Source organism: Aethalodelphis obliquidens, unplaced genomic scaffold, assembly GCF_003676395.1.
Source record: "Aethalodelphis obliquidens isolate GAN/ISIS:26980383/991018 unplaced genomic scaffold, ASM367639v1 scaffold65, whole genome shotgun sequence".
In the NCBI taxonomy this organism is placed as follows: domain Eukaryota; kingdom Metazoa; phylum Chordata; class Mammalia; order Artiodactyla; family Delphinidae; genus Aethalodelphis; species Aethalodelphis obliquidens.
The window spans coordinates 6,647,647-6,660,486 of record NW_020838009.1 but is presented as its reverse complement, the minus strand read 5'-3'; the positions used below and the strand labels follow the sequence as shown (position 1 = coordinate 6,660,486).

General features: G+C 43.8%; 1 protein-coding gene across 1 annotated transcript in view; it reads left to right on the top strand.

Annotated features, from left to right (window-relative positions):
• Window positions 1-6,645: 6,645 nt before the first annotated feature.
• Window positions 6,646-12,840, top strand: part of TMC3 (transmembrane channel like 3) — a 44,157-nt gene continuing 37,962 nt past the window's right edge. The window contains exons 1-3 of the mRNA XM_027089234.1: window positions 6,646-6,813; window positions 8,052-8,198; window positions 12,087-12,162. Coding sequence (XP_026945035.1) covers window positions 6,725-6,813; window positions 8,052-8,198; window positions 12,087-12,162 — 312 coding nt within the window. The 5' untranslated portion in view covers window positions 6,646-6,724. The remainder of the gene's footprint in view (window positions 6,814-8,051; window positions 8,199-12,086; window positions 12,163-12,840) is intronic.

Sequence of the window (12,840 nt, the reverse complement as noted above, 5' to 3'; positions counted from 1 at the left end):
TCTGGTGCAAGAAGGGAGGAGTTAACTGAACGAACACCCAATTCTTCTTTTCAAGATGCTCCCCACCTCACCTCCCCCTCCACTGCCTCACCCCACAAAGTCATCACCCAGCAGTCTCCCCCAGTGATGAGCTGAGAGGAGGAATCCAACAGCATCCCTGAAGCAGCAAGGAAAACCAAAGAACGTTATGGGGGAGCAAATACCAAACGTTCAGAACACTGCTTATTCAAGGAGCATGAATAGAAAAAGAATTAACTAAAAATTCTGCAACATAAAAAAGGAAATGAACGTGAAGCATGTAAGAGTAGAGAAAAAGCATATTTCAGAAAAAAGATTTCCTGCAGAAAACAAAACGTAAATCTTAGACCGTATTTACTTCTCCCAATGAAATAAAATCAAATGATTCTTTCTGAAACGAGAGGCAAATTGAGGTAACAAGAAAAGATAGTGAGTTATAAAGGAAACCGGAAGAGTTAAGAAACTGTGAGTGGAAATTGACATGGCAAAATGAAAACAGGATTAGCAGAATCCCAAGAAATAGGATAAGGGTAATCCGAGCCCCCCAATCGCCTTGAATGAAAGGTTAAGGTCAAGGATTATAAAAATAAGGGAAAACTTTAAACATGGTAAAAGCAAGGATATCAGTCACATAATACATGTTTCAATGAGCTTTTTAAAGATACATCATAGACAGATCAAACTACTAACCCAAAGTAGGTCATCAAGAATCTAATCACAAGGGCTTCCCTGGTGGGGAATTCACCTGCTAATGCAGGGGACACGGGTTCGAGCCCTGGTTCAGGAAGATTCCACATGCTGCGGAGCAACTAAGCCCGTGCGCCACAACTACTGAGCCTGGGCTCTAGAGCCCGTGAACCACAACTACTGAAGCCCGCATGCCTAGAGTCCATGCTCTGCAACAAGAGAAGCCACCATCATGAGAAGCCCACGCACCACAACAAAGAGTAGCCCCCGCTCGCTGCAACTAGAGAAAAGCCCTAGCGTGCAGCAACGAAGACCCAGCGCAGCCATAATTAAATACATAAAAAGAATCTAATCACAATTCCCACTTGGCTCTTTGCCCTTTCTGAGAAAGGAGTTGGGGAGGCAGGGTTTGGGGAGAGAGTCGAATAATTCTGGCAGAGCAATACCACCATCTCCTAATTTAAGAGAAAAACTCCAGAGGCAGGAGCAGCCATGAGAGCTTTTTCCGTCAGGGTTCAACTAGAGGAGCAGAGTCAATATCTGGGATTTGTAATAGGGGTTAGAAGGTCTTCAGTCATGGCAGCTGGTGAAGTCGATGCAAAGGTGTTGCTTTTGCTTCTGCTCTTGGGCTGAAGTTGCTCTAGGTTGCCTGGCCTGGGAGTGAGGAAGGAGAGCTGAGTGTGAAATGGAGGAGAGTGAAGACAAGAGAGATCCCTCCCTTCCCCACCCCCGCCGAATGACCGGAACCCACCTGGGCAAACTAGAGCCCACCTGTGACCCCCATCATCTCCAACCTCACAGATGCAGATGACATACAGGGGTGGTTGGTGCCTATCACACAGAGGTGCACATACACCTGGTCCAGCGCTCAGAGGGGCTGAAAAAAGAGACCCAATAGGAGGAGAAGGAGTTGAGTGTTGGACTACAACCCCACGCCAACAGGGCGGGCTAGCGACTCAGAGGCGACGTGTGTGAGCCACGCACCACCTGCTGCTCGTCGCCAAACTTGAGAGCACAGAAAATGGCAGCTCTTTCTCTTCCATCTTCCAGATCGTTCACGTATCTCTTGTAGCCAACCACAGCCCAGAGCCTCACAGAAAAGGGGCCACTGGGAAACACCTTTCCAGCTTAGCCATGTTACCACCGCACAGAGCCTCCCTCAAGAGACAGGAAGACCCTATGTTTAGAATCTCTTTTGTCACTACAGATCCATAACCCTCCTCTATGTCTGCCCAGGAGACTCAAGACAATGTTTCACTACCAAATACCAAAGGGTGCTGCCGATGGGCTTCTCGCTGATGCTACAAGTTTCAACCTCCACAGAGAAGCGCTCAACCTACTCCTTTGTGGTCCAGCGGGACTCCCCACCCCCATCCCAGACCCAGCAGAAGGTAGCAACAGGAAGGCAGCCAGTCAGCCCCAGCCACACTGGAAGCTGCTGTAATGAAAGTGACTTTGGAAACAAACAGTGATGCCAGAGGTTGGCAAAAGAAAGAGAAACACAATAAGAAATTTTACTTTTGTCTGCTTTTTCTCCAGTCCTAGCTGCCCCTGCTTTGGGCTATTAAATCTCTAAACAAGTAGTATAAAAATCCCAGAAGATTTATAAGGAAGATCCTCATGGCATTCATGGGTACAATACTTAAGATGAGAATTGAGTTTGTACATGAACTATTTTTGAGCATACATGGGCCAGAATAGACCTCTCCTCATTTGAAAATCAACAAATATGAACGGACCTACGAAAATATGCTTTAACCTAAGAGGAGATATGGTTCTAAAGGAAAATGAAGAGAGAAGGGCATTTAATTGTTTAAAAGTCTTGCTTGAGGAAAGGAAAGAAAATTTTAAGGGAAAAATTGCTTTGCACTTTAAGAAAAAGGATTTTGAAAGGTCACAATTAAGCAAGAAGTGAAAATATGTCAAAAAAAAAAGATGAACAGAGATGTCAGTAAAAATTGAAGGAAAAACGAAAATAATTTTTTGAAAAGACAGGATTTTAAAATATCACAGACTAAAGCAAGAACGTGGTACACTTCGTGGTTAGGTGGTAGGTCAACATATTATAAAGATGTCTCGTGCGGAACCTGCTTTGTTCTGTTCACTCAGCCGATCCGTAGATGTTTTTGGCTTCCATCAGCTTCTGGACACATAACGTTTCTGTGAAGGATGGGAAGGAAATGCTGAGATGAGGTCACCACTCCCGAGAGACAACACTGCTGAACTGTCTAAAAGTCCCCCCAAACTACGGAAAATACAACCTAAAAATCGTTAAAGAGAAACCTCAGCCAGCTACTAAATGGTTGCTTGACAAGGAATTCAACTGCTTTCTTTCACCCCCGTTTTTGAGAATGCTCGATTTTTCCCCGTTTCCTAGGACAGTTTAGATGTAATCACCTAGGAAAAAAAATTTCTTTTTTTGAGGAAGCATAACCGCAGAGCAGGATAGGAAAGCTCTATAATTCGTATCCCAGTTGCCACCCATCTGATAATGATCACTTCTTCCTTCCACAGGATTCTGTTGGGGTGGTGACAATCTGTCTTCACTCATGGCAGGGAGCGAGTGTAGCAAAGGACCCCTCCAGCCCTGTGGTCAACCTCTCACAACTCTCAAAATGAGTAACAAGAGTATCACGATTTTCCTCATGGAAATCTCAGAGTGTCTGCTCAGTTTCAAACTTACTGGCAGCGGTGATTTCAGGAGGAACTCAACAATAACAATTTGCTCTCATGTCTCAACAAATTCCGTTGTCATTTAGAAAACTGGAAACAATTCTTGAATGTCTTCCCTCAGTAACATTTTCTGGACCCAAAGTGCATTTCTAAACTTCAAACAAAAGCTTTTAGAGTCACTCAAACAATATAACAGGCAAGTAAATATATCCCAGAAATGGAAAAGTCTCTCTTGTAATATCCAGAGCTAAACACTTGATAACTTAGAAAAGGGAACTTGGCTTTGCTGATGCGACTCAGTACCCTCTCGGGGATATTCATGTCTCAGAATTCACTTAGCAGCAGGGGGAAATGTCTTTAATTGACGATGAAGGGAATGAATGTTATTGTTCCTGTAAGCTAAGCCATCTGATGATTTCTGTTAAAACCTCCTGGGATTTCTAACAAAATTTTATTCTTTTTTTTTTTTTCCAACTGAAAGGGATTTGTGTGTTATACAAATAGAGCTTCCCTTGCTACTTCTCTCCTTTTCAACCTTTATTATCTTCTTCCTTCTCCCACTACCCAGAACCTGTAAGCAGTTCATCTAGGAAATAATAGTTTAGCCCATTTTGACACTGGATCCTTTCTGATTTTTTTAAGTGTTTAAATTGTTCACATTTAAGGGATTTTTTGTCATTTATCTATATACACATGCTGGCTTAAGTTAAAACCACCCAGCACACCTAAAACCTCTAATCAAATTGTCAGAGGAAGTCAGATGCACGCTCAATAATTTGTCCCTTGCTTTCAGAAAGCGACATCCCCTGCCTGCACTTCCTCTTTCTGCCTGGCCCTTGGGAGCCCAGAGGAGCAGGGGGCCCAGAGGGGAATTGGGGAAATGAATCTGAGTCTCTCGTGCTGGGAACAAGGAGTAGCAATGACCCCGTCACCTTGCGCTCATCACCACAATAAATGCCAGGTGGACTTCAAAAAGAATTTTTAAAAATCAGACCAAGGAAGCCATAAAAAATAAAAATTAAAAAAAAGAGACAAATTTGAGCACATTAAAACTCATTTTACCAATGTTAATAAAAACACATCATATCGTAATTTGTTTCAATAATTCCCTGTAGTATACTTCAAAAATTGCTATTATCTTTTCCTACCCCTTGAAAAGCACAAGCATATATATATGTATACACGTGTATATATACATATACACGTGTATAATATATATAAGCAAAGAAGAGACAAAAATGCTGAAAATAGTTGATTGCATAAAATTAACATAAAATATTTCAATTTTTGAATACATATTTCAAAATAAGGCAAAGCAGTCTTTAGAAAAAGTAGGATGAAAAAAATCTTTGAAATGCTCAGATACAGTTCATGTAAGTAAAGATCTCTAAAAGAATGCTACCAAAAAAAAAAAACTCAGGAGGCTAGAAATAATTCTGTTACTATGCCATTTTGTTCATTTGATAAACACAAATTTTATCTAGTATTAAGACAGACGATCAGGTCAAACGGCCTCAGGCAAATTGGCAGACAGGTGACCTTACTTCACAGGCCCCAGTCCATCTCTGAGCAAAGGTCAGCTCTGGTGCCCCGGCCTCTGCTTTGTTCTCATGCCCAGAGCCCGAAGTCTGACTACCTGTCTGGTAGTCCCTGAACCTCAATGCCCCAGTCTAGGGCTCTGGCTTCCCTTGTCAGTCTAGTGCATGGCAGACAGTAAGAGGGATCTCATGATTTGCTAATGAATTAACAGAGGAATGAATGAGTGCATGAATGAAGTCCCCCTCCTAAGCCCCACACCTGGAGTTGCTAATAGATTTCCTTTCTGTCCTGTTGTCCGGTGCCTGCCCCATTCACTGACTCACCCGGTTGCGGCATCTCTAGTATACGGACTAGGGGGCGTCTTCAATAGCAAAGGCTGTTTCTATTTCAGTCCTGCACCAGCCCATTCAGTTAATGTACGATCAACCTTGCTGCGAGCAAATTGTTTCTTGTGTTAATTAAAACATGGAGGTTTATATGGTGAAGCTATGGGAAAGTCCTGGACTTGGGGATGAATTCAAAGGTTAGAGTAAAAGAAACACATCTAATATGGAGTCAGGTTTATTCTTCCCTATTGCATGAACACGGACAGGATTCTTACCCTCTCTAAGCTTTTTTCTTGATAGTTACTTTAAAATGGTGTAGGGGGAAAAGTGTATAGATAGAAATAAAGCAAATGTGGCAAAGTGTTAGCAATTGGCGGATCTATGTTAGGAGTAAACAATATTTGTGGTATTGTTCTATCATTTAGGTAGGTTTGACTTTTTTCAAAGTAGAAAAAAAGAAGCTGAGAATAGATATATAAAAACAAATGAAGTGTTATGACGGTGCCTCTCCTTGGGCTCTGCTGTGTGGACGTTATCGAATTCAAGTTTGTGTGATGCGCAGTGAGACCAAACAATACCGAAATGTCAGAGTCTGGAGCAGAGAAAGGTTTATTGCAGGGCCATGCAAGGAGACAGAACTCCAAAAACCCAGAACTCCCTAAAGGGTTTCAGCAAAGCACTTTTAAAGGTAAGGTGAAGAAGGGGCGTGGTTGGTTATTGCAAACTTCTTGGTGTAGGAATCCTCTGTTCCTGCAGCTGTCCACCTAGGTCAGTTCACGATGTTCCTGTAAACCTCCAACAAGACAACTGTTATTCTCTGTGCTGCAACTTTTTATCTCTGTATGAATGGAAAAGTGTTATACCCTTAAAGGTCAGAGCCTTGAGAGTGGGCTCTCCTGTATATTTCAGGCTCTAGGCAACATTCTTAACTCAAAGCAATAGAATACAAAGTTTAAAGTAAAAGAAACAGATCTAATATTGAGTTAGATATATTCTTCCTGGTTACATGAACACACACAAGATTCTTACCCTTTCTAAGCTTCTTTCTTGGTAGTTAAAAACAAAACCCAAAAACCTATGCCTTGCATTCTCCCTAAGTTTTGTGAACACCAGTCATGGTAATAGATGCAAAGTGCTTTGCAAAGCACAGAGCCCTTTCTGGGCACAAGGGTAACCAATGTGATTATTTGGGCAGCACCAAGTGCTCTTAGGTCACCTGGCCAAGCCTCTTGCCTTTGTCTGTCTTGACTCCAGCCAATCTCTGCTGCCACAGCCGCCTTAACATACATATGCATGATTGGCTTCCTGGCTTCTCCCCAGCTCCGAGCATCGGCTACAGACGTGCAGTCCAGCTCCTGAGAACTGGAGGGCAGAGCTCCTTGCAGATCCAGTTCAGAAACCTCCGTTGGAGCAGTCTCCTGCCTGCCGGCTTCCCAGCACCCTGCCCACCAGTACTAATCACTGGCAGCCAGTCTGCTCCCATGAAACCATCAAAGGCTTCCCAGCGTTATAGGAGCATCCGGAGAAATGCCAGCCAGCACTACTTCTACCAGGAGTCCCTGCTGCTCAGGTGAGCCAGTCCCATCCATCCACTGGGGCAGGTTTGCGAGGAGGGAAAGCCTGGGTCACCCTTGCTTGCATCTGACCAGAGGACCAAGTCCCCATCCTGCTCGGTTCTCCTTCAGAATGAACTCCGAAACTCCTTTTTCCAGGTCACTATACAAAAAGGGTGGTAACCTCAGCGATGTACACAGACATTGACGGCTCTACCTGCTTCCGATCAGAATCCAAAAGCCTGTACCCCAACCTGGCTTTATTGCTGGCCAAACCCACAGACGTGCTTTATCTGTTTTCTCTCTGTTTACTCAGTCAGCAATGTCAAGAGAGAGCAGACAATACATCTGTCGTAATAAATGAGGTTTCTGTTGGAAAAGGCTACAGGCTGGTTAGAAGTGGGGGAGTATTATTCAAATTTGTTAAATATTTATAAAGGTATATTAAAATCTCCATTAATTTGGAGAACCTGGAGAAAATTCTCCTTTGAGTAAGTAAAAACAAGCTGAATTAGAGAAAAGCAAAGGAATTATTTTCCCTTACTTTTAAGTGCATCATTGATGAAATAGCCACGGCAAAACACCCTTAACTCCTCCGGAAAAGTTGCATTAAGATTACTGTATTCATTTTCACTGGGAATAAGTGTTGCTATGTGTTGAAAAGTTGTTCTCCTAGAGAGTAACTATTTCCCTGAAACATTTGTACATGTAAATTTGCTTAGCTAATTTCTTGTTCATAGAAACTGCTTCCTGTTTGCCTCTGTTATCTCTGATTTCAAATGAATCAAAGCAGGAGTACAGAGAGCAGGGATCTCTGGATGAGAGAGTTTGATTTTTATTTATTTTACATCAAGAGTTAGGGGACAGGAGGCGTCCTTTCTTTGGAATTAGCTGATTATTTCAATGAGTCTGAAAAAGAAATGGTTTTGCCACCAAAGATGCTGCTATTCAGTAATCCTACAGGAGCACTCTCTTGGTTCCTTTTATGTCTTCTGATAGTATCTCTTATCCTTTGAAGCCTTTCTCTTTCACTGACCCATCAAAGTAACAGAACCCAGTGACTGTGTTCCAGTGGCTGCTAACAACTGCCGAATTCTCTCTCTGACTCCCCGGATCCCTCCCCTCTCCTTCTACACACACTAACTTCATACAGATGACCCCAGGGCAGCAAGATGCTAAACTTACCCAGGGCAAGATCTGGGATGGAAGCAATTCTACTAATCAGATTTCCTCCTTAATGCCCTGATCATTTCAGCAACTTGGATGACAGCTTTACTGCTGATGAAACAGGGGACAGCCATGATCCGGAACAAATCTTCCAGAATATACAGTTCCAGAAAGATCTCATGGCAAACATTCGCTGCCGACCCTGGACCATGGGACAGAAGCTGAGGGCACTGAGGTAAGGGTTACGGGTTATTGCAAGTATGCTTCCCACGAAACCACCCACCCTGCCCTGCCCTGGGAAACGAGCATAAAAATCCACATTGGAGGGAGTGGTGGGTCGGATGCTCTTGATCTGACTTAGAGAAGTCACAGACACGTCTGAGGGATCCACCCGGTCCAGACGGGCTCAGTGTGTGTGTCTGTGTATGTGTGTCTGAGTTGGCTGTGTGCCTTGGTAGAGAGTGTTTTGGGTTTCTACCTCCTTTTCAAATACTAGATTTTAGCCCTATGCCTAGAGATGAACAAAATAACTAAACTCACTAGGTATGCAATCTAGAATGAAAATAAATATTAGTTTTACCTGCTTGGCTATTACCCCCCTCTTGCGGCGGGGATCTCTGTGGGAAACTAGATGACTGGGACGCTTAGAGTCATATTGGAGAGTCTGTTTAGGTAATAATGAAGAGCTGAAGGTTGGAAGACATTGCCTTGCCATGTGGTATTAGGTTCTTTTCATAATTTCTCTAAAGACCAGTTCCTTTCTCTGTAAAGTTGAAGTGAAGGTGGAGCGCACCTACCTCCTGTGGCACTGTTAAGCTGTTAAGCAATCAGACAAAAATTCCTGGCTGCCCTCGGACTTAATCAGGAACTACGGCAGAGGGCTCCAGCATTTTTAGCATGCATTCAGGGTGATTCTTTTGCAAACTAGAGTTTGAAATCCCTTGATAGCGGTTCAAGGATTAAATGAGGTAAACCATACGATATTAAGCCTTGTATCTGGGCTATAGTAGTCACTCCCTATGAGTGGGTAGTAACTGATGGTGTGGGTCCCTGGGATCACAGCAAAGGGAGTGAGTAGAATTGTTCTTAATGACCAATGCCACTGAGCTACTCTGACCCATGAAGTGGACCTTCCTAGAGAAACAGACATGACACGTAATCATCGGGTACCTACTGTGTGGACAGGATTAGAACCACTGTCGTATCTTACGTTTTAGTGCCCCTTTCCAGACACCAAGTGCATTGCCCTGTCTCTCCAGTCCACCATTATGTTTGACTTGCTTTCCCATCAAATCATGCCTTCATTAGATTTCCACTCCAGTCATTGTTCCTCCAGTCTGGCCAAAGATCCAGCCTGCCCCCCCAGGTGGCCGCAGCAGATAGCTAAGGTCATCCATGGTTTCCACTTCCAGAAGTTTCCAGTGAATTCTCCAGGTCCGATATCAGTTCTCATCACTTCCATTTCTTTGAGTAAGGATGACATTTTTCAAATGAGAAGACTGATACTCAGAGATATTAAGTGGCTTCCCCCAGGACACACAGCTTCTGAGTACTGGAATTGAGCCTTAAAGCTGGGCTTCCTGACCTCAACTCCAATATTCTATTCTACTGAGACAGAGGAACTCTACCAATTTATCCTAAAAAAAAAAAAAAAAAAAAAAAGCCATGTAACTATATAGCACAAGGAACTATATCCAATATCCTGTGATAAACCATACTGGAAAAGAATATAAAAAAGAATGTACATATATGTATAACTGAATCACTTTGCTGTACAGCAGAAATTGACACAACATTGTAAATCAACTCTACTGCAATAAAAAAGTCATGTATTCTATCAGAATTTTAAAAATCATACAGGAATGCTGATGACTAATAACTATCTGAACTGTAAGAGAGTGACTCTTTTTAACCTGCGGGCAGAGCAAAGCAAATGATAACTTTTCTGTCAGAATCGAAAGAACAAACCAGGCCTTCCTCCACAAGCGTAAGCGAGGGACCTCAGCCAGGGCTCCGAGACACCAACGCCAGCGAGGCACAGGCCAGTGGTCCAGCTCTCAGAGAACTGCTCGCCCTCTGAGACCTGCATTTGTCATCCCCGCGTCGCACTTTTCCTCCCCGTCACCCTGAGAAGCTACTGGAGCAGTGCTTCACTAATTGGGCCTGCGAGACTCATCAGGTCTGTGGAAGGCGCAGACCCTGACTGCTTGGGGCTCAAGGGAGCATTGCTGACACAGAGAGAGCAGCGAGCTCTGTCTATGGGGGGACAGAGCATATATGTATTTCCCCGGTAGGGAGGCAAGTGGTCAGTGCCATGGAGTCAGCATTGGTCTATGATGGGGCCTGGGTCAGCTACTGTCCCCACTGCTGTTACTGACCAGGGTTCTTGGCCTCCTTAATCAATAGAAATTAATCAGAGGTCAGACAAGGAATTCAGGCAAGGCTTCATTGGAGCCCCGACCGCAGCAGGGGGGAGTGAGAACAAACAACAAGTTTCCTGGCTCACTCACTTGCTGAGGGGGAGGCGAGCATGCTCCTTACATGGGGTGAGGGTAGGGGTGTGTGCAGGGATTGGGCCGGAGGTTGGCTTAGGTGGTCTGCCCATCCCCTTGGTGGTGTCGTGTGCAGGGCGCATGCGCAGTACCCTGCTTTTGCTCCTGACCATTCAGAAGTGGCAGTTGGGCTTTTTGGTTTTTTGTATCTTGCTGTCCATAATTTGCCCCAACTGCACTTGCACGCAGTTGTTTTTAGTCCCTTGAAGTTACTTTGTATTTTGTTGCTCAAGGAGATGTTTGTCCAGGTGCAAGCACTGCAGCACAGGGTCCCAGGTCCCAGCCTGTCTCACTGCCGCCTCAGCCCCCTACTCAGCTCCCCATTCCTACACTTACACACCCACCCACTCCTATTGTTGTTTCAGGTCTCTATCATCCCTATTAGCTAGTGGGCTTCTCCAGGGCAACAGCTCTATTTTATGCGCCTCTGTATTCCACTATACTTGACCCAAACAAGTGTGCAGAAAATGTTTGCAGGGAAAAAAATTATAACGAATGAAATTAAATGAATTATTATTTCACTTATATAGGCCCCTATCTTTTAGATGCTATAAAAGGTATAACATCAACCCTCACCCTTGCCTGCATGTCTGGTTCTGACCAGAATGAAGCCAGCCCATTGGCGGGGCTATGAAGGTGGAGTGTTTGCAGTAAGGTCAGGGAGGTTCAAAGCCCAGCACTCTGGTCAGGCATGTTCTGAAGCGATCGCGCTGTTTGTGGAAAAGGAAGTCAGCTAGTTCCTTGTGTCAATCAAGGAAAGGCTAGGAACCTGTGGGTGTGACTTGGGATATACATGCATGAACTCCCTACCAAGTACACTGGTCCAACTAACAAACTGAATAATTCAGCAGTTCTTCAATGCCGAGTATAATTAAGTGGTCAACCATGGATTAATGAAGATCTCATCAGTGTAGTCACAGATGAGGTCACCTTGAAGGTGACATTCTTTGCTAAGAGTTTTTGACTTCAGTCCGTTCCATGGAATTAACATTTTTTTTCTATTCCTGTGGTTCTTTAAGTGTGAATTTAACCATCTATCCTAATGAATTCAGTCTATTTCCAAGGATTAGCCATTTAGGTGACCCATCAGGTCAATTCACAAAAGTGGTCAGCTAGTGTGCCAGTAGTTAGTCTGGGCTAAATCAGGTTGTTCATGGCTACATAGACACAACTTTCTTGCTCACATTAACCAGACACTACCCTTTTCTCAAAGCAGATTCTCTGAGCTAGGTCTGACTCTCACTTCCAAAGAATTAATTGCAGGAAGAAGGCTGCTGAGATTAAGTGGAGGAGCTGAGATGCTGGTACCTGATACCAGGATTTCCAAAGCCCATAATACCCAGCCAACAGCCAGAATCAGGGCAGGGTGTTAAGAAACTCAGTTGCAACTGATTTTAGTATTCGCTCATCATTTCCTATGATTTCATGCATTTAAATGTTATAGAAAATATTTTAAGGGAGTTGTCTGGTTACCACTGTTTGACTATCTATTCCTGCTGCACTTCCACATGTTTTGCCAAGATTATCAAGGTCATAAAATTGCGCTCAACACCAAGTTTTTCTTCTCTCAGGCGAGCGAAGGACATTGTGCTGAAGTTTGAGGGGAGGCTGACCAGGACCCGAGGCTACCAAGCGGCAGGTGCAGAGGTAAAGAGCCCACACATGGACGTGCCCACCCTTCCTGTGGTCTCCGGGCCCAGGAAGTTGTCCTTGCCGTTGCTGTACTACATAGGTTGTGAACATCCATCATTAATAGCTGTAGAACAGTATGGAGAGCTTGAAGGTCTGCATGTCCCCAAACTTGGATTTTAGTTCCCGATGCTGTCACTTACCAAATGGTGTGACCCTGGGTAAGCCCAGCTCATCAGAAAAAGGTTATATCTGCCCTTGGGAGAATCCTCTAGCCTCTTCCCTGAGTTAAGCCCACCCATGTGTGTAGGTTTCATTCACTGTACCGTAAGTCCCCTACATACGAACCTTCAATTTGAGAACTTTCAAAGATGCGAATGGGCGTTCACATGTCCAAACACATAAGCTAGTTTACGTATCTGGCATACACCGTCATGCGCATGCATCCTCTACAAGTGGTTGTGCTTTTGTGTACTTTACTATACAGTGCTGTATAGAGTGAAGTAGTACAGTATCTTTATTTCTTGCCTGTTCACTCGATGCCAGCCCCTGTATGCCAGCTGTTGTACTGTACTACTGTACTTTTCAAGGTACTGTCCTGTAAGATTAAACATTTTCTTTATTTTTTGTGTTTGCTTTTTATGTATTATTTGTGTGAAAAGTATTATCAACCTATTACGATACAGTACTGTATAG